This window comes from Trachinotus anak, unplaced genomic scaffold (genome assembly GCF_046630095.1).
Source record: "Trachinotus anak isolate AG129_WGS33_773 ecotype Australia unplaced genomic scaffold, CSIRO_AGI_Tana_v1 ptg000032l, whole genome shotgun sequence".
NCBI lineage: Eukaryota > Metazoa > Chordata > Actinopteri > Carangiformes > Carangidae > Trachinotus > Trachinotus anak.
Window position 1 is genome coordinate 5,079,799 of NW_027273883.1, and position 22,133 is coordinate 5,101,931.

Below are 22,133 nucleotides of genomic sequence, written 5' to 3' on the forward strand. Positions count from 1 at the left end.
GCAAATGTGGCAACAATGCAAACAACGTCTTTACAGTCACTCTGATCCTGCAACAAACCAAATCAACAAATTTAACAAGTGGCAAATAAAAGTGAAGACTGTAACAGTCATGAAATAAGTTATAGCTGAGGTACCTGGTAGTTCTGTGTGAGTTACAGTAATTTACTATATTATATATTTTAATATAGTTCACATCTCCTGTGCAGACACCATGAAATTTGAAGCTATAAAAAATAAAAAAAACATGTTTGGTCTTTCTGTTTTGGTCCTAATGAAACATTGGAAGGACAACATCTAATATCCAACATTTGTTTTTGAGGATTTTTCCTTCCATTGACATTTCATTGAAATGCACTGAATTCCAATCAGCTTGACAGCAGCATCTGCTTTCAGAAACAATGCATCTCAGGTTGCTGATAGTGTTTTGTATAGTGTGCTGTAGTTATGATACTGTGCAGAGAAGTGTCTTTGTGGATCTGTTGTGGTGGGGAGCTCTGGACAGGCGTCAGACAGCCTCACCTCATCGCCAGTGTGAACGTAATACTGAAGTTCAGCTGCAGTATTTTAAACCAGCAGCACTGGAGAGATCTGGTTCTCCTGCAGAATGTCACTGAAAAGAGATGCTGTTTGTAGTCGTTTTGCAAATCTTTGCAGTCTGGGGTTCAAACTTAAAGACACGCTATTGTCTCCGACAACTTCTTTACAATTCTATTTTTATATTTTACATTAAGTTGATGTGGCAGTTGTGGTTTGGCTGGTTTGGCTAAAATAGTAAATGTTGGAAGTGAATGCAGTCAGCATCATAAATTCATAACTGACTTCAGTGTATCCCTATTAATCACATTTCATTTGACATGTTTTTATATAGAGGTTTGCCTTGATTTACAGCGTACCCCTTCCTCCATCTGAGTCAGGATGAAAGAAAAGAAGAAAGGGAAGGAAGAGCGTCTGATCGGATGGGACAGGCGGTGATTGCAGAAATCGAAAATCCTCTCTTCCCTCTGTGACGATGCTTAAAAGACAGTAAAAACAGATGGAGGTCCTAACATGCAGTCAGACATTGGCAAGGAATATAAGAAAGTCCAGAAATGAGACCAGTAGTTTCCTGAGTTCAGCCTTGGATAATGTTTCAGCTTGTTTCTGTTTCCTCCAGCAGTTACAGAACCATCATTTACAAGCTGCTCTGTGTTACAGCATGATTTATGTGCAGTACTTTTCTTTTAGTGTTCAGACAACAATGCAATTAGGCTCCATCATGGTGTCAGAGTGACATGGAGCCGTCTCTGAAGCCACTGAAAAGCAGGGTCAGCAGCAGCATCTCTGGCTGACACGTCTGACAAAAGGCTCCTGTAATTGTTTCAGTTGAGCCACTGATTGCACGGTGGCTGTAAATGTCACTGAATACAATGGTGGAGGCTTTTCAGACGCAGAGCTCAGGGGCCAGAGGTTGAGAGGAGCCTCTGAAGGTGGCGGCTCCCGGTTTTACAGGGGCAACAAGGTCATCTCCTTCACAGGCGCTGTTTGGTCCCAGCTCAGGTTTCCTGTTGCCTTTGCCCCCTCGTGTCAGCTGTCTGAGTTGGTCCAAACAAAGATCTCCTCTCCTTACTGTGTGTCTGTTGTAAATCACAGCTCTGACCTCTGATGTCACTGTTTTTCTACCATTGTGACCTTAAAACTTAAAAGGATTCCTTACCTAAGTTGATAGTGGATGACGTACTGATGAAACAAAAAGCAAGTTTGACGTTTTATCTTCAGTCCTTGGAGCAGAGGAACAAGCCAAACAAAGCAAACACAAATATTACATATTATCACCTTGTCAATTTGATATGTCCACAAATAGCTGCCTTTTTTTTTCTTTTTCCATCTGACAGGATCTTTATGAGTGACCCCTTTCACATTACAGCCACTGATTTCATTCATTGTTAAGACAAACCTATTGATAAGTAGGCTGTAGCTTTAAACTGATTGACATACCGAAGACAAGTGACCTCTTTTGCCGGAGTGCAAAAAACAACCATGAAACAATATGGTATAATGTTGGAAATTGAATAATTTAAAAACTGAGTCATAAACAGCATCCAGAGACATGTCACATATCCCCTTGTACAAGAAGAAAGGAAGTTTGCTTCAACACCAGCTTGAAAGTAAAGGAACTTGAGATTAAGGCACTAAAGCGCTCGGCACTGAGGAGAAACAGCAGCCTCCTTTTTGCTACCAGCTCATTTCTGGGAGGTTCACTCTGTAAAAACATCTTATGTAGCGGCAGCAGACATTAAACAGCTTTCTCATCTGGAGGAGACATCATCTCTGCGCGCCTGCTTCCCACAACTCTCGACATTCTGGAAGAATTGATGATGTTTATATGTATGTCTGAATTCATTTACAGTCATGTCCTCAACCATTATTCCTCACTGACTCCTATCACCTCTCGTTGACTGATTCGTACTTTTTCTTCCTCAGTCTGAACTTCACAACTTGAGTATAGAAAAGAAAATTATTGGGAAGAGTGAACTGTCTGCACCTGCTAAAAAAAATGTAAATAGCACTTCATGCTGTCATGTACTGTATCAGCTGTAGGATGCAGGACCCCAGTGTCTGCCGCCATCTAGTGGAGTCACATCCTCACACATGCAATTATATTTCGATATGAAGTGGTGAGCTCTGTATTGAGAAGGAGATCTGAATCATAACCATTAAAAAATCCCAGTGACACATCTCTTAAATGCATGCAGTCATGTACTGCTGGCTAGCTAAATCTACAGTAATACATCAGAATGTATTTGTTGATTATATCTTAATAAGTAAAAATAATCTGAATCTGCAAAGTAACTAATGTCTACAGATCAACTGTGGTGGCCTGAAGTACATTATTTTCCCCCAGAATGTAGTTATGTAAAATCATGAAATAGAATAAAATGGAAATACTCAATACAGTACAAGTGCAATACAATTGTACCTCAGCACAGCACTTGAATAAATGTACTTTGCTAACACTTCCACCACTGCTGTTGTCTTCTTCATAAATATTGAACACTGTGAACCTCTTCCTTCAAGAAAGAAAACTTTTATAAATACACATAATCTACAATAACTGTAAATGAAAGGTCTTCCTGCTACAGTATGTCTTTGAATGGACTGATAAAAAGACCAGAAGGTGCCGTGATTTCTGCTGTTCAGAGGGCACTTTGTCTGCAGTGTTGCTAAGTTTCTGTTTTCTGTTTTCGTTGAATGTCCTGCTGAGCTCAGCCCACTCCACTTAATTCTTTTTGTTCAGAAGACTAAAGGCGCTCGTTACCAAGCAGCACTTTTTATGTGTTGTGTCTGTAATCAACACTTGTGCCACTGTCTGCTTCTTTCTTCAGGGACTGCCACTGTGCTCTTGTGATACAAACAGTATGTCAACTTCTAACTCTGTGGATTTAAACTTGTAAGTCTTGAGACGCTGACAGGCCGGGCATTGAAATTCAAGGTAAGCAGATACCTTATTTGTCCGTCAACAGATCAAAATGGCTCCAGATAGTTTGTTGCATCCACTGCCCTCAGTCTGCTTTGAAGGAAAAATCCAATTCTCTGCGAGGCAAGACCTCTGCCTTGCAAGAAGCAAATGTTTTAAGCTTCCAGAGACTGAAAGCCGAGGCGACGTGTGGAGCATCAAACCACCGGATTTCTCTGTGAAACTCTACAGATCTGTATCAGTTCCTCAAAAGAAAGAGAGAAAGACACGTGGAGATCCAACAGCCCCAAAAACCACTGAAACAGAGAGGAGACCTAGAATATTCCTACCAAATGTTTTCAATGAAAGTTATAAGAGGAAAGACCCTCCAAAGTTCATCACATTGTACAGGCCTCCTGATGCTCTGGAGACTGAGCTGATGTTTGTCAAGACGGGAAAGTATCCCTCTGAATCTTACAAGAACCCCAAACCTCATAACTTCAGACCGGTAAGTCCCTGTAAACTCAGTATCATAACAGTGATCAGCACACACACTCGATACAAGAAAGGCCAACAGGGTCTTACACATTTTACCTCGTTTTAAATAAGGTTGTAATATTTGATTTGACCACAAGATGGTGATAAACACATAAAGACAAACCAGAGGGAAATTTAACATTGAACTTTTTGCTTGTAATCACCCACTTCAGCTCGATGAGGACCTTCCAGACATAGTAACTACATATGAGAGAGATCCTGGTAACCTGAATTTAAAATTAAAGCACTTGGACACGAGTAAGTAGGTTAAATGATCTTTTTTACTTCATTCATTTTGGCTTCGTCTCAGAATTTACTCTGTAGTCTGTATGATTAATGTGTTTCTTTTTCAGTGCAGACCATCAGATCTGACGTATATTTCAGGTCAAGGGACACCGAGACAGGGATGGACACATATAAACCTACAGAGCCCAAATGGGATGCGAGGCTCATACTCCCTCAGCCGCCCTGGCCTCCAAAATCAGCCTCCTATACTGTGAGCAGTGTTTAAATATCATATACAGAATATGCACAAGTGATTGTACATTAAGCAGTTAATATAACCTCTACCTCAACCAGCTTTAATACGTAAACACCATCTACATATTAATTCATCAATAAAAATGACCCAGTCTACTTTGCTAATGTTACAAATGCAGGACTTGCTTACAGTTCTCGGAGTCTACCAAATGGAACCAGTGATATTTATCATTTACAGCAGTTTAGACAGCTCGGATTTACACCCGCATTAATACTGCACATATTCATACTGACAGTGTGCGTTTCACAGAGACACCGGCGAAGAAGAGGAGCGTACAGTGCGTTCTTGGAGCGGGTGGAAGAGAAACTCTCAAGATCCTGGACCAATAGCTCATAACTCTCTGTTTTTACATCTATTTTTCAATTCAATTTTATTTGTGCAGCACCAAATCATAGCACACATTATCTCAAGGCACTTTACAGGGTTGGGCCAAGACCTTACAGTCTTATCATTAGTTTTTATATGTGTATATTTGCATTCTTTGTGTAATCTGGTAAATTAAATCAATGTGTGTGTTGGTATCAACTTCCAACACAAAGTGTGTTTGATGTTATTGTTTGGTTGTGGTGATAAGCTGAAAAGGTCTTGCAGAGATGGCACGAAACTTGCAGTGACTGGCGTCATGAAGGTGTCACCGACAGCTGCTCATTCGGGAACCCCAAGAATTATAAACATGTGAGGCCTGCACATGTTTGAAGCATATCTGTAATAGCTGCACATGTGTGTTTAATGGGTCATGTGTGACTCTGTGCATAACTCATGGACTAAATATAAAATGAAAGGAATATCACTCACAGCATTAAACCATATGGCCCAGGGGCTGCCATGTGTTCCACTTATTATAATCCTCTGGTATTCTTTCCAATACCAAAGACTCTTTTCAAATTTTCCATTTCATGTATTTTAGCATGAATAAGAGATTGTGTTTACATTGAGTCATTGTTCTTTACAGTATGGCATGAGCTTGGACAGGGAAAACAAAACAAAAGTAACCCAAATATGAGGTATTTATTATACCCCAGGGAATTAGTGTGACAATCTTAAAACAGTGAGTTGTTGTTGAGCAGATGGTTGTGTCTTCATAACATCAGTCAAACGCTTTCCTAAAAGAGTTAATTCATTTTTTGAACAGTGTTTTGTAAGTTTATCTGTGCCATATTTCCTGCCTCCAGCAGGGGCGCTAATTCGACAAAGTGAACTTGTTGGTCACTGTCTGTTACTTCTCATTTTATGTTTCTGTGGTTTTTATCTAATTTTAAGAAATGATCAGCGGCCAATTTGGGTTCAAAACCGATCACATGTAACCTTATTGATAAGACACACAGCAGAAATACAAACATGGAAAATATGGCACCTTCACGAATGGATGGATGGATGGGATATAATTAAAACTCAAGTTTTATTTTATTGTATCATTGTATCATTGTTTCTATATATGTTTTGAGTTTTAATAATCATTGTGGCACAGCCATTAAAGTGGCTAGGGGACAGTGATATGTGGCATCGATCCATGCATTAAAAAAAATAAAAAAAATAAAATAATATTCAATAATACACATTATTAATTGCACTACAATTAAATAACCAATACTTGCTTAAATTACCACTTGCTATCATTAACTATGTGATCTCTTGACCATGCATGGTGGTTCTTCCTGTGTGCAAACTCATGATGTGGCAGGGTTAAAAAAAAATAACTAACCCAATCAAAAAACCTGATGTGACCCGAAACAGTTGAGACACAGCAGCAGGTTATGTAAGGAGCCAGTCAGGGTTTGTTATCCTGCATGCATGAGGGGCTGCAGGGAGTGTGTGTGCTGCCTCTCCTGCCTCTGACCAATCATTTTAAAGCAAAACACACGGTGGGACTGGGCGGCGCTGTTGCTGCACACACACACACACACTGAGGATGAACACACACCCTCTTTATCTCTCCTAACACACACAAACACACACAAACGGACAGAGGGGCATGTAAACGGTGAGTTGAATCTGAATTTACTGACATTTCTATCTGTCTCTGTGCATCCTGAAGCTCAGGTTGTGGTTGAATATGAGCGGGAAACCTCGGACTGGAAAAAGGAAAAAGATTTAGAAACGTATTTATGGCTCTGAAACGACATTTTCCCTTAAAGCCCTAAATCTGAAACGTGTCGTGTTAAAAAAAAAATGTTGTCATGAAAATGCAAATAAATAATAAACGGCAGATTAATCCATCAAAGTAAAAATAAATAAATAAATATATTTTAAAAATGTATATAAAAGCAGTAAACAGCCTCATACAACACAGTGGCTCCACCCCAACCAACAATCCTTATTTTATATTAATGCATATGTAATAATAAATAATCTTACGATTTAAAATAGTATAATAGTAGTAGTACTTTAAAAAAACCTACTTTAAGCACTTTTTCCACATTATCTTTACATACCTATATAGCAAGGATCAGTCAATTAATGGTCCATTAAAATTAATCAGTACCTGTTTTGATAATAGTTTAATAATTTTACAAGCAAAAATGCCAAATGTTTGCTGCGTTTCTTCAACATAATGCCATTTTCTATTTTTAAATCTATTTATCTATTTCGATAAACCGGTGTAATAATTGTCAGATTCGTTGATAATAAAAATAATAGTTGCAGCCCAATGCGTCCACTTGTACTTGCGGTATTTTCAGTGAGGAGTTGACACTTTGCTGAGGAAAACTGGCTCTAAGAGGATAAAATAAAAAGCAGAATGGCGTGACAGCGTCGGAGCAACAGGTGACCCTGGTTCCCTGATGGACAGCCGTGTTAGCCAATCAGCTGAGAGAGACCCGAGGCTGTGCGCCAATCACAGGCGCCCGCAGCGGCAGCGTGGGCGTCGATCCACGCTGGGCTCACGCTCGTCCTCAGCCGTGGAGCCACACGGGACACCGAGGAGCGACGGGCAGGGCGCCTCCGTCTCTCCGTCCGCGCCGGGATAAGAAGCGGGGAGATCAGGCGGGGGCTGAAGTTAAGGCGCTGCAGAGGAGCGTGACTGTGTCCACGGAGGCTCAGGGTGAGCCCTCCCTCCACAGATACCTCACACTGGTAGGTGACCAGTTTTATCTGCACTGGGAATGAAAATGCATTTGTCCACCTGTCGGTCCCCGGTGAAATTAGAGGAGTCAGATCCAAACAAAACTCTCAAGTAATAATAATAATAATAATAATAATACTAAGATGCCAGTAATACAGCAGGTCTTATAGAGATATAATATAACACAATACCGGATATATTCATTATATTTTGTACTAATTGATTTGGACTTCTTTGTTAAAATCAGCACAATAAGGTGTAAAATGAAGTAAATGAAACTCATTTTCTGACACGATACTTTGGATGATGGACACTTTGACACCAGACTAGATGCAGTGTAACTCAGATGTCTTCCTCTGGTCTTTGTGGACTCTGCTCTGGGTGAAATGAGAGCTAAAGGCCTCCATTTCCCACATTTCTCAGAGTCACTGTGTGTGAATATCTTCAGATAGGCACCTGTGGTCGTCCGTGAAACGTCCAAAAATACTCCGATGTTTGTGTTTTGCGTGATGGTGTGATGATAAGCGACTGCTCACTGCTCAGGTGAACCAGCTGGAAACACCACATCTGATGTATTATTATGTTGTGAAGTTGTTATGGTGAATGTGTCAGCAAACATTCGCCTGTTTACACACCCAGCAGTCACAGAGTCACACATTAGCATTCATGTGGAGCGGCGTCTCTGGCCACATGACGAATGAAAATCTAATATTCACTCTTCCCTGCCTCTTTAGATTCGCCCTGTTCACAATCCAGCCACTAGCTTTATCTGCCGGCCTCTCGGTGCTGTGATGGTATCATTCCTTCAGCGGCTTTATCATCGTGCTTTTGAGACCACATTACATTGTTTACACAATCTCCCTCTTACAAATGTAAAGTTGAATTCATAAGTAATGAAATGCACCTTTGGTCAACTCAGTGCACTTGAGGATTTTGCTGCTACAGCCTGACTTGGTCTGGTGTGACCACAGCCTCATAGCGTCCAATGCTAACTTTACATTTATACTGTGTATCTTACATCATTCAGTTTGTCAATCTTTTAAATCTTCTCTACATCTTACTACAGTTTTGATGCGTTTTAGCTCATTCAGATCTCTCTTTAAAACAATTGACCCCGGGAATCTTGCCTTGATTCTGTACTGGTTGCCACAGTGGCTGTTGTTCAGTAAAAGCTGCACTGTTTTGGTTTAAGAGCTGCTGCTGCTTCTGTAATCAGTGTTTCACAAACAGTAACACGTATAATATGCTTTCAGGTAACTGCTGCAGTCATTTTGGAATATAAGCAACTCCCAGGCTTATTTGCTGCGCAGTCGGATCGAACCTCTCACATCTCAAATCCTTCCCCATGAGGAAAGATGGGGAATGGATTGTCGGAACAACCCAGCTTCCTGTCAAGCATCCCGTTCTTCCAGTCGTTCCACATCGCCATCCTCGGGCTGGACTCTGCAGGGAAGACCACCGTTTTGTACCGACTGCAGTTCAATGAGTTCGTGAACACGGTGCCAACCAAAGGTTTCAATGCGGAGAAGGTCAAAGTGTCTCTGGGCGGCCACAGGACTGTGACGTTCCACTTCTGGGACGTCGGTGGTCAGGAGAAGCTACGCCCCCTGTGGAAGTCGTACACGCGATGCACGGATGGCATCATATTCGTGGTGGACTCTGTGGATGCGGAGCGCATGGAGGAGGCCAAAACGGAGCTCCATAAAATCGCCAAGACCTCTGAGAACCAGGGGGTGCCCCTCCTGGTGGTGGCCAACAAACAGGACTTGAGACACTCTCTGGGATTGGCTGAAATAGAGCAATTGTTGGCGCTGAAAGAACTGGGCCCTGCCACTCCTTGGCATCTGCAGCCAGCCTGCGCCATCATAGGAGACGGACTCAGGGATGGCCTGGAAAGACTCCACGACATGATCCTGAAAAGGAGGAAGGTGCTGCGGCAGCAGAGGAAAAAGAGATAAACTTGTCACGAGATAGACTTGTGTCCTGTTTTATATGTGAAGGAAACAAAGGATTTTCTCCTGCTTCCACTGCAGGTCCAGAGTCAACACGCTGAGTTTTATCAGTCCAAAACTGAGCTTTAGGATTCCTGCTCTCGAGCTTGTGATGATGCTGTTGATCAGGAAGTGACACAGAGGAATACAGTATGAAGATGAGAAAGTTTCAGACATGTGCGGATACGCTATAAAGAGTATATATGGATTTAAATGCACAGAGGGTTCGGGGTCTGGAAGGGTGATAGAAGTTGTTTTAAGGGTGCTGTACGTTTCACGAATGGCTCCTGGCTGTTCCAAACAATATTACCAAAAATAATTTAAGAAAAGGCTTTGACTCGTTGAAGGGTTATTTGGTAAATGATGGAACATTGTTACACCAGAGAGGGCAATGACATGAACATCACTTTTATTTACTGTTTTATATGTTGTCTTCATAACGTGTTCTTTTTTATTTTACACTGGACTTTCTCTGTGAAAGAAAAGTATTATCATGCATTCTTGCATTATTATGGATTTGCTTGCTGTCTTATATCTTGATTTTTAAAAGCACTTTAGAGTAACACTTCCTGTGAAGTTTACAGTTTTTAAATAGAGCATATTGTGTTGGATTTTACAAATATACATCAGATTCTGCTGTACAGTAGGGTGGTCCTCGTCGGCCTCGTTGTCATTAAACAGGTATATGCATTATGTTTTGCTAAATAAAACATTTAGTTGACAATGGTATGGTAGCTATTATTATGTCCACTGTGCTGTTCAAGAACTTGTATTTAAAAAGCAAAGATGTGCAGGATTGTAACCTTCAGTCCATTCGGGCGAGAGCAGAAAAGGAGTTTGTTTGGTATGTGCAGACGGAGACCATTATTTAAACAAGCAACATATAAAAACACCTCTTTTAACGAGGCACCAAACCACGAGTTCCCCCAGTGGAGCTGCTGAGTTGCTGACATTGCAGGACTAGTTGTTGTGTTACATGTGAATGTGAGGGGAGTTTCTGAAAAACAAACGACACGCTCAGTCAACCTACCCTCTAATTATCACTTCAAAAAAAAATCGTCCCCTGTTTCATTTTAGGCAACTTGCGCAATGAATGTGTTGACACGGGAGCACACCCAACACTTGACGGTCCATTTGAATGATTACACACTTTTTGACATGCCTTCTCTGTGGTAGATTTTCTTACCAAACACAAATGCTGTGCTCCGCTATTTACGGCCGCAGGTAGAAGAGCTCAAAAGCAGCGTTGGTGCATGTCATCTAGGACCTGAAAAACAATCCAAAGCTCTCCACAGTAAAAGAGCTGGAATGTCTTTGCACTATTGGCTGCTGCAGTGTAAAGGGTTAAGAGGTGCACTGATGCGTTACAGCACAGACAGGCTCTCCTGGCGACTAGAAAATGTTGTTTGGGCAGTCTGGAAGCCAGACCCAGCCCAACAGGCTGGGGCAGGAGACTGTGATTCCCGGGCCTTACTGAGTATTTTTGGACTGAGCTGGCCGGGTGTGTGTATTAACACCATTTGCTCTCCCCATTCCATTGAAACAATTAATGAGTGTGAGCCCAGCCGGTCAATGCAGCTGCTGCATTTCTAAAATAAGTGCGTGATGCAGATTGGTCGCTCCCGGGCTGAATCACCAAACATCCTCGCCCATACAAATATCTGCTGCGGCTCAGTGTGATGATTATGAGCTTGACGTGGTTTTTTTGGTGCTGAATCTCATGGGATCTACTGCAATTAAAAATAGAAGAAAAATGTGTCATTAGTGCTAGATTTCACACATTTGTATGACTTCAGGGCTACAGCAGAAATGAAACACTTTCTGATTAATGCAAGTTTTTTTTTTTTTTACGGCTTTATCAGAGCAGAGGAGATCAGGAATTATAGCAAGAGACTGAGAAATGAGATGCAACAGGGGTCCTGGCGGGATTTCAACCCAGAGTGTTGTGGTCACATGGTTACTAAGCTCCCAGAATGCCCTGTTTATGTCAGATGGTGATGAATCATGTTTTTGTGCCGGGAAGCCCAGGTGCCTCTTCCCAACTTGTTTGCCAAGGAAGGAAACTTAAAGGGGCAAAGGGATACTCACACTTTTCCTGATTCTACTTCCTGCTCTGTGCAAGCCAGTCAGATGTCAGTGTGTGTGTGTGTGTGTGTGTGTGTGTGTGTGTGTGTGTGTGTGTGTGTGTGTGTGTGTGTAAGTCAAGTCATGTGTCCTGGTCTGTTGTTGCATGCACCTCAGGTCATTTCCTTTCATCTGTTTAAGTACTCCCCGGGGGATTACTGTTCGTTATTGGCTCTGTAAGTCATAAAGCTTATTCCCTCTCTTGTGCTTTACTTTTGCTGACTCAGTTTCAAGAATCTAACACATACAGAGAGGCTATCACGACAATAGTCACTTTCCTTGTTAATATATCTCTTTCCTGTGTGTGTGTGTGTGTGTCTGTCTCGTCCTGTCTCCTTCCTCGTTCTTGTGAAACCCTCAGTTAAAGGTGGATCAGAGTGAATAAAGCTCTTGTCCAGGGGCCATCCATTAACCCATTAACCTCAGATGATGTGTTTGGCACAGAAATGCTCCCACCAATGTGAAATAAAAGGACACTGTACGGCATGTGTTATTTGGAGTAGCTCATCCATACAAGAATCCCAACCCATTATTGCTTTTATACTGAGCCGGAGCCATCTCAGCTGCTCTTGCTGAGAGAGTTATTTTTTCAGGTTGGGCGGTATACAGCTGCGGACTGTACAAAATGTTCTGTTGTGTGTGTGTCTGGTGAGGATGTGTGTAAAGCGGTGAGTTTTTTCTGCAACATATGATAAAGCTGCAAAGTGGGAGGAACTTCTTGTTCAAGGAGGACTGTGAATTCCTGTCAGAGTTCTCTTTGAATGATACACTCAGTGTTTCTCAACATAAACACGCTCTCAACATACTGTAGGAACAAGTTATCAAGGAGGCTCATGGATAAATATAAATCTATAGCTTTATATTATAGTCATCACAAGTTCATAACCCTTTATTGTTGTAATTAAGAACAAAATGCTGCACCATAGTTGCTAAATTTACCTAACAATGACTAAGTTTCCCAAACGGCTAAATATGCAGGTTTCTACAAAGTACAACCTTTGTCTTTCATATGCTGTTGGCAGAGCATGAAAAATAATATTAGGTTCTGGAACTGGATGTTTTTCTTTGAAATGCTCTTTGGGAATTAGAAGTGGACTGCACTGGCTTATACCTTTGACTTTTTAATCAAAGAACGCTGATATTTCATAACATGCTTTGTTCTGGTGGCTCAACCAGGAGAGTTTCCTGTTCATCCAAGCCTTGGAAGAGCTCCAGCCGCTACCTCCCTATTATTATTATTGTCTATACAGAAGATGAACTTCACCTCAAGGCATCCAGGATGGTGCCAAGCCACGCCTTCTGTGTTTTTTTTTTTGAGGTTTTTTTTGTTATTATTATTATGACCACACATATACCTACTTTTTCCAGTTACAATGACACTATAGACAGCTGTTACCTGAACTGTAGCCTAATGAATGCTAAACAAATAAGACTGATGTAACATATGGGTCATTTAAGCCTTAATATCAGTATAAAGCAACATAATGGGTTATTTCCAGTCACTCAGAAAAAAGAGGTTTGAGGCTCTTGAACAAGGAAAACAGTGAATGAAATTAAGTATGATGATAGGTGAAATCAGCTTTTATTGAATTATTATTATTCTCTCTGCCATCAAATGTGGCTTCATACCAGCGGGTGGTGGTGATTGTTGCTTGACAAGTGCTTCGGCCATCGTTGACATAATAGAAAAAAGAGTAAATATTGACGTTTCCACCGCTGGAGACAGCTCTTGGTGAGTATAGGAATGAAGTTTGAGGCTGAACTCAAACACAATGCTTCCTCTAGAATGGTAAGTAAACAGCTATCAGTGGTAACGTTAGCTATGTAGCGATAGCAAACCTTACACCCACTGACTTTATGCAAGTTGAAGGCATTTGGTGGGGCTGCAGAGACATCAAGGAGGATTTCTGATTTATTATGTCTTATTTATCATGTGTGCCAGGGTAGAGAAAGCCAGCTCGCACAGATACAATGTTGGGAGCAGCCACTAATTGAGAAGCAGAGGGGAACAATGTGGACCTTTGTGTCACACTGGTTGCCAAAATCCAGACACACCTCCTTTTTAAACTAGCGGCTGTTCAACCAGCCTTCCTCAAGAGTATAAAAGAATACCTTTATTCTTGTTGTTGTCTTTTGTTAGCTTACAAAAACAACATATCTCATGAGTCTTGGCCGCAGAGGCGCTATCAAACACTGTCAAGGGCTGTAGCTGTTGAATGCTAACAAGATTTGTCTTTTAATTTGCCTTCCTTTGATAAGAGTACGGAAAGATGCCCACTGAGTAATTACATGGAGAATCAAATAAACTTGGGTGCATGCATATAGGGGTGTGAAAACAACATGTAAATGCCTTTTTTGACCTTGAACTGTGGGGTACTGCTCATGTACCCTCACACACAACCTCACATCCCTGTAGGGATACATGCATGTTTTAGTGTAATGAAACTGTTAGAGGAAGGAGCCATATTTTAAAATGCACATCATAAGGCAATTGTTCTGCATGGCTGTGACACAGTAATGTCAAACTGCACAACTGCACTTTCCCATAAACCCACCTCCAGAGGGTTCTCCTGTTCTGCTGAGCTCTGAGGTTTATCCCGTTGTGTACTTAAAAAAGGGGACGCTGCGATTTATGCATACTCCAAGCCTGCTTATTATGCAAGGTTATCATGACGGGATTCATTTTTCTTCCCCCAGTCTATTGAGAGCGAGTGGCCTATTTACATGTGAATTCCTCCCGCAGCCCTGCAGCCTCGCTCAAAGTAGCGAACGGGGCCACCTGCAAGGGGAGAGGGGGGTGGAGGAGGGAGGCGCTGTTTGAGGAGCTGGAGAAGTGCACTCCTGTTTTCTTTGGTGCAGAGGAGAGAAGCTGGTTTCATTAATCCCTGGAGCAAGGAGACAGACAGGGCTTGCTGTGCCAAAGCGAACGGAGACAAAACAGACACAGGTTGTGTTTTATTACCTGTGTTAAGATATTTATTTAGTTTCATATTTCATATTAATATTTTGTCTCATATCAGTATGTTTCAGTTTGTGCATAAAAAAACTTAGTAGTAGAACCATTTCACACAAAAAAAAGCCAGAAAAGTGAATGTATGATGGAATGTGCAATGGAAACAAACTTGTCGATTAAGAGTAGACAGTCATCTGCATACATGTTTTTGCTGTATTTGCAAAATCGTGCCACAATTATTGAGTGAGGCTCAAAATAAGTGTATGGAAGATCAAACTGCGGGTGTCCATGCAGCTCAAACATCAACATAAGCCCACAACTGACTGGATGAATTCTTCACTCACGTCCCCCGGGTTTCACATCAGGCTTTCACTCTTGAAAACATGGTAGCTTTAATCTTACTTAAACTATTCCATTAAATTCATGAAAGCACTGTAGTGTCCCAATCAGCTTCATGCACACCTTGTAAACAGGTGCATAGAACAATAATATGATGCAAAAGAAAACAATTTCCTTCACACTGTCAACACTGGGTTTAGATCCTCTTAAGGCATCAAGCACTTTGATGCAGGGTAAGGTGGTGTCATCCTGCAAAATTTTATCTTCCTGAAATCTGCGACATTGTCCACTTTGACTTTTTTGATGTTAATAATGTAAACTGTAGCACCTGCACCAAAATCTGATGAACTGTACCTTCAAGCACAACCAAAATTAGCAGTTACTCAGATTACATGCACGGTTAAATTCTGTTTGGAACTAGTTGTGTGCAGCTGCATCGGTGTCTTTAGCTATGACACAGTTCATGGGATGACATTCCTCCGTTCAGCCTGGGTGAAAGGCTCATTGTCGAGGTGATGATTGCTCTTTCACCTCTCGGTCTCTGTCTGAGCGAGCATGACTGTCGACAGCTGGAACGGGAAAGGGGGAAATCTGTATGTGCATGGGTGCGATGGGCGAATGACTTTTTCATTCTCTCTTCCATTTTAACCTTGAACCTCAGGCTACGCAGATTCCACCACCCCCCACCCCTCCAACATCCACAACGCACCAGAGTCCAGACACAAATTGGGTCCATAAAGAGCCGTGTCCCCTCCAGTCTGGGTATTGTGAAGCACAAGCCTGTGAAATCTGTCTTTGGTCTTGTTTGGGCATGAGGGATTATGGGGGGTTTAGGCTTTGGTCTCCAAAGCTTTATGTCCGCACACCGACCGATGTGAAAATTCACGGTGAGCAGTGGATTCAGAGTTGTTCAGTAGTGTTTCATCATTCGACATATGAGAGGCCCCAGAAGAGTTTAAAGAGTTAAGATTCAAGATTCAGAGGTTTGTCCAACCAGGAAGTGTCCTGTGCTTTGCAGAACAAGATCCTAAAAGCTCAACAAAAAGGAATAAAATAACACAACTTGCAGGAAAGACAGACTTAAACACACAAACAACCATGAGAAGAAATACTCAAATCTTTTAAACATTGCAATACCACAATAATGATATATAAATAGGGGAACAACTACATTGTGTTGAATGGAGACATTTGGGAAAATTACATTTTAAATAAATGTAATGCAAGATTTGTGGTTGAAATGTCACTGTTGTCTGTTGTCATTTCCTCCTAAATTATTTAGTGCATCTGATGCAGGTTTTGACAGAAGGCTTTTTGTGAAAAAACACCCAAGACTGTTGTTTGGTCTAGACGCTCTGCCCTCTGTGTGATAATTGAAATTCAAATCAGATACTGTCTGTGATTCACCTAAACGCCTCTTAGTGGTGTCAGCCCTGAAATGAATTCCCAGGCCAGAGAAAGAAGCCTTTGCACTGGTTCACACAGAGGTCACACACTGGTCCTCTCTCTTCAGATTTCTTATTTGTAAGATAGTGTACAGTGTACAGACAGGATGGGACTGGGTTACACCACCTCTTCACAAAAACATCACTAATTTTGTGTTTGATATAACAAGATAGTTTCAAATGAGTGATTTACAAAATCGTGCCGTTTAGAATGAGTGGAAAATATTCAATTATGGTAACTTAATATACCTACACTCATCAAGCTCTTTATTAGGAACACCTGTTCAACCTCATGCAATTATCTCATCAGCCAATCACGTGGCAGCAGTGCAGATAGAGATTGAAAGTTTCAGTTAATAATAACTAGGCTGGTTTGAATATTTCTAAAACTGCTCATCTCCTGGGATTTTCACACACAACAGTCTCTAAAGATTTTCTAGTGAGCAGCAGCTCTGTGGAGGAGTCAACAGCATGAATCCATGGACCCAACCTGCCTTGTACCAACAGTCCAGGCTGCTGGTGGTGGAGTGGTGGTGTGGGGAAATGTTTTCTTGTTGAGCACCTTAATCCAAATCAGACATTATTTGAATGCCACAGCCTCTCTGAGTATTGTTGCTGACCATGTGCATCCCTTTATGGCCACAGTTTGCTATCTTCTATTTGCTTCTTCCAGCAGGATGATAAAACAAAAGTCTCAAACTGGTTTCAGGAACATGATGAGTTCAGTGAACTTCAGCGGCCTCCACAGTCACCAGATCCGAATCCAGTAGAACACCTTTGGGATGTGGTAGAACAGGAGATTGGCAGCTAGAATGAGCAGCCGACAAATCTGTAGAAAGGATGTGAAGCTATCAAGTCAACATGAAGAATCTCAAAGAAAAACAGCCAACATCCTGTGGAATCAATGCCATGAAGAACTGAGGCGGTTTTGAGGGCGAAGGGAGTCCCTACCCAGTTTTAGTATGGTGTTTCCATTAAATTGCTTGGTGAGTTTAATTTGATCCTGTATTGTAATGTTATGGCCGAATTAAAATTATAATCTGACATAAATTGTGTTATTTTGTAAAAGTTCACATCTTTTTCTACGGGATGCAACAGCTAAAAATAGACTTCATACATCAGAACCTGATATAACTTCCAAAAATAACAGTTTAAAAGGCCAAACAATAATGTTTGTTCATTATATATGTGTGTGTGTGTGTGTGTGTGTGTGTGTGTGTGTGTGTGTGTGTGTGTGTGTGTGTAGAGAAATGTGTGTAGCTTTGTTGTATCCATGCAGTTTCGAAGGAGTGGAAAATATCCAATTATTCTAACTTAATCTGGCCTTTTAGTCTAACGTTGTTGGTATATCATTTTGTAATCTGAGGCACACTGTGTCATTATATAATAATAATAATTGTGATTTAAAATCTTAGTTTGCTTTGTTAATTTCCTACTTTGTAGGACTTTGTATTAGTATGAGTATGAGTTGTTTCTTTTATATATGCATGTGGGGAGTAATGTGTGAGGAGTTAATAGTATTCATGCAGTTCAGAATAAGTGGGAAATGTCCAGTTTTTCTAACCTAGTGGTTATTGGAGATATGTTTTGTAATTTGAGGTACATTGTGTTTGTAAAACATAATTTAAAGTCTTCCCTGTTCACGTCATCAATGAAAAAGAATTTTAAGGGTCAAGTCTGACGTGTCGAACCTACGTGCTGATATGATTTCTTGTTCTGTCCTCTCGAGCATTTTTGTAAGACCAAATATAACTGCACACAATGACCTGCTTCACATTAGCTCACAATCAAATTGTTCTTATTGAAATCACATTGGACCATAATCTAATCTGCAGTGAAACCTAAACGCCACCATTTCATTCCACCTCTAAATGGAAGGCGCTGATGTCTCAACTAGTTTGTTGTTTTTCCTCTCTCCTCGTGTAATGAAGCTGGCCACCGCTGACCTCCTCTTAGTATAAACAGCATGACTCCCCTGATATAAGCAATAACACTGACGGGGGGATTTAAACAGCCACAACATGAGGAGTCTCTACTCGGAGTTCATTAACTGCCAAGAAAGGAAAGGCTGAATAATGAACTGGGCCCTTTTTAGCAGGGATGAGGAAGGGGCGGGGGTTCTTATATTGATGTTCCACAATGATTAACACTCCCGACGTGCAGGCCAGAACTTCTCAATCTGCCTCGATTTCCATGGCAATCAGAGCTGGGCTTTTACTGCAAGAGTATAAAGCTGCACTTTTCTGCCTGGCTACACTGATCAGAGATATTTTGAAGGGTCGTGCTCTTGTGGACCATCTGCCCCACAGCCAAGCAAAGGCAGCAGATAAGAGAGGATTGATTTGGTTTTTACGGAGTCTGGCTTTCACGGTCGTCTGTGTGCAGGCATGCCTCTTATCTGCATCACAGTCTCTGGGATGCCTGGGGATACCTGTCTCCTTCTGAGCTCACCACTGAAGGTGGAGAGGCTGCACTTTGTCTCGTCAGCTGCAGGGTGTCAGGACATGTGACTTAGATTAAGCCAGTATCTTTCAAAAGCACTAAAAAGTCAACATTTTGACTTCATCACAAATCTTATCATTTGTCCCCTGCTGCTGTGTCAGAGGCTGGGTGTGGAGTGGAACAATCAGGTTGCAGGTTTTCTATGAGAGCCAGACTCCCAACTCCTACACAGAGCGAACCGTCTGGGGGGGGAGGGGGAGAGGGACTGGTTTACGTCCCTTCACCCCTAGAGCCATAAATCAAAATAAATTAAAGTCAGGCTCCCCCAGCACATATGGCGCCCTCAGTAACACAACTTTCATAAAGCAGGACTGGATTGAACCAGCTATTGTAAACTCAGTTTGTGTGTAAAGTCTTAGTAACTACCTGCTAGTTTCAAACTTACTAAATCTAATCAAAATATTTAAATTGAAGGATTCATTTTAAGCTAATTAAAACTTAAGTGATGTGTAAATCTAGTCTAATAAAAGCAAATGTAAAAACAGGAACTGCAGCATCACAAACTGTAACAAAACTCCCAAAAAGTGACAACTTATCTCCATGTAAAAACTAGTTTGCATAATGTTACCTGTCTTACTGTATAACTAGGTTAAGTTAGAAACTGATGGTACAACCAGCTGGTCGATCTGATTTAGGAAACTCTGTTGTGCACAAATTTAGATAAGCAGTTACTGTGGTCAGAGGTCAGTAAGTGGAGATTTTATCCAGTTCTGTCTCTATTTAAAGTTAAAATGCAATTAGCAGCTACAAGTTACCTAATTTATAAATACTGTGCACTGTAGACATGTTTTTTTCATTTTTTAAAATCACGTTAAAATAGATATATATACACCCATGGTCTTAATCAGTCACTTTGTGGAGCACTCAGTCATCTGGTGCAACTAAACAGGGACACAGCTAATGCAAATGTAACCATTTTTGGAAAGTGTTTGCTTCATGCACCACTTCTGAGTTTCTACATTATTCTGGTTCTTAAAGGATAATAGATGTCTGTATGTATGCTGTTTATTTTCAAAATAAAATCAGAGCACACTTATTTGATTTTCTCAACAAAAAGTACCCTTCTTCTAGTAGAAAACCAAGTACTCAGAATAGTTCATTCTTTAGTTTGCTTTGGAGCAGTTTACTATTTTTTGACAGCAGCTGATGCTTATCAGAGTAAAGTACAGTAAGAATTCACTGCACCACCTCCTCTTTTTTTTTCTCCTCTGCCACATATGGCTGTAAATTCACTGCACTGAGTGTGCACTGTCACTGAGCCAATGTTAAGCCTCTTATCACTCTGACTCCCACAGTCGTCTTTTGTTCCTGCTCCTTTTACTCTCAGTTAAGCCTAGGACGTCGGATTTTTTGGAGTAATTTCCCTGCTTGAGGTGAAGACAATGTTCATGTGTAAAGAACCTATCTACATTTTTGGAACACAGCACAGGACAAAGCATGGAAAGTATTGTCAGACATGTTTTTTTTTTCGCTCACAGTTGAGCCTTTTAATATCATTAATTAATCTGTCACATGATTGGAGCATTCAGATTCCTGACCCGAACTGACCCTTCTCCATTAATCTGGGACCACTCAGTGAGCCTGTGGCTTAGCTGAAGGGTCCTCCTCATAAACTCATCTGATCTTCTTAGAAAAGGCCGACAGTCCAGTCAAAGCAGAGTAATCTTCTGTCCTTCACGTGTAATTAGCTCCGTCCTTCATACTGCTGAGTGACCCACATGGAACTGTCACCACCTCCATTTGGCACCGACTGCCTTAATGAGTCCATTTATAACGCTTTGTGACGAAAATACTTGTCTGATGAGGAATAGTTACAATGGTGGGTGCGGTTCGCAGATAACTATGTCACTAGCCATATTGTTGGGTATCAGGAACCATTTACTGTTCTAAATTTGGAACAGGTTCCCATTTATAAGGACTGGAAATTTATTAACAAACTTGCTTTTTGTTTCTGCATATCAACTCCTGAGTTCTAAGATTTGACATTTGCCCGTTTTCATCTATACAGATGCATGAAAGGAGCTATTTGTAAGTTTTGCTATTGCTATATAGCCAACATTAGCATTAACAGCTGTTTACTTGCCAAATGCTTCCGTTGTTATTGTATTTGAAAGTCCAGAGGTTATAACACACCCTCTACTTCTTCAGAGCAGACTGGACACTACAGTGACTCGGTATCGGAAAGTGACGAGACTGTCCGGACAGACTGGGGCTAGCTGGTTAGCATGCTAACTTCAGTAGAAGAAAAGAAATGATGAAATAGAAGCAAAACAAGACAGTTGCTTTCCACTGCTGGAATGAAGTTTTCAATGTCACTCTTGACTGGTAAGTACCGGTAAATGGCCCCTTTAGCACACATTTGTTAAAACGCTAAAAAATGTGGTTGCAATTCAGAATTTAAGTTCGAGGTTGTAAAGCAAAGACTAACCACTCTGTAAAAACCATTTGTACAGACGGATGGTGGATCATCTCCTGCAGCCTGGATAGTGTATAGTGCTTGATGTCACAACAATGAGTTCCAATGCAGGGTTTTCCCATAAGACATTATAAGACTTGGCACGGCGCCTAAGCTGAATGAACAGAAAAGCCCATGCTGAGAGTTGTCATTAGACATTGTAACTATGTAACTATGGTCTTTCACAGTGTTGTCTTCTGGGTTGTTTGTAGCTTTAATGTTGCTAGGCTAGTGAGTGTTTTCAAGTCAGTCAATTGTGAGTCTTGCAGAGTTAGTCAGCCGTACAAGTGTTTCGTTAGTCCAGTTTAACCTGCAGAGTTTTCCGATGGCTGGTGTTTTGTTGTCAAACAAGATCATATCGCTTCTCTGCGTCTCTAAACGGAAATGAACCAGGGAGAAAACGTGACTGGATCCATGAACTACTAAATATTTGAAAGCATAGTAGTAGCTATGAGATGGCTACATACATATTTCTTTTAACATAAGTGTATAAACAGTCCTGGCTTCATTTGTTCTTACAACACAATCAAATACAGTTTTAACAGCATGAACACCTTAATAATATGCAACACAAACCAACAGTTTTAAAAGAAATCTATCATTTAAGGAGCTTATTATGTACAGTTTAGTTTAGATTGTTTCCACAGAGTTTATTCGACACTGTAAATGCCCAAATTACAGAACTAATATTTTACTGCAGCAGCATTAGGTTGATTGTGTTTTACTGTTCAGATATCCACAGTATTATGTCC

The 22,133-nt window shown here is 41.0% G+C and overlaps 2 protein-coding genes across 4 annotated transcripts; both read left to right on the forward strand.

Annotated features, from left to right (window-relative positions):
- Nucleotides 1–3,345: 3,345 nt before the first annotated feature.
- cunh7orf78 (chromosome unknown C7orf78 homolog) lies at nucleotides 3,346–6,105 on the forward strand. The gene is made up of 4 exons (XM_071470331.1): nucleotides 3,346–3,941; nucleotides 4,144–4,228; nucleotides 4,324–4,466; nucleotides 4,761–6,105. Exons 1-4 carry the CDS (start codon nucleotides 3,507–3,509, stop codon nucleotides 4,845–4,847), a joined length of 750 nt encoding a protein of 249 aa, XP_071326432.1. The 5' UTR covers nucleotides 3,346–3,506; the 3' UTR covers nucleotides 4,848–6,105.
- A 261-nt stretch (nucleotides 6,106–6,366) lies between these two features.
- On the forward strand, nucleotides 6,367–10,290 carry arl4aa (ADP-ribosylation factor-like 4aa). 3 transcript variants are annotated; one of them, XM_071469182.1, is made up of 3 exons: nucleotides 6,380–6,492; nucleotides 7,190–7,583; nucleotides 8,826–10,290. In XM_071469182.1, the coding sequence occupies exon 3, from the start codon at nucleotides 8,928–8,930 to the stop codon at nucleotides 9,528–9,530; it is 603 nt and encodes a 200-aa protein (XP_071325283.1). In that variant the 5' UTR covers nucleotides 6,380–6,492; nucleotides 7,190–7,583; nucleotides 8,826–8,927; the 3' UTR covers nucleotides 9,531–10,290. The 3 variants fall into 3 exon arrangements, with proteins under 3 accessions (XP_071325286.1, XP_071325283.1, XP_071325287.1); XM_071469185.1 differs by lacking the exon at nucleotides 7,190–7,583 and having other exon boundaries at nucleotides 6,367–6,492; XM_071469186.1 differs by lacking the exon at nucleotides 6,380–6,492 and having other exon boundaries at nucleotides 6,535–7,551.
- Nucleotides 10,291–22,133: the final 11,843 nt, after the last annotated feature.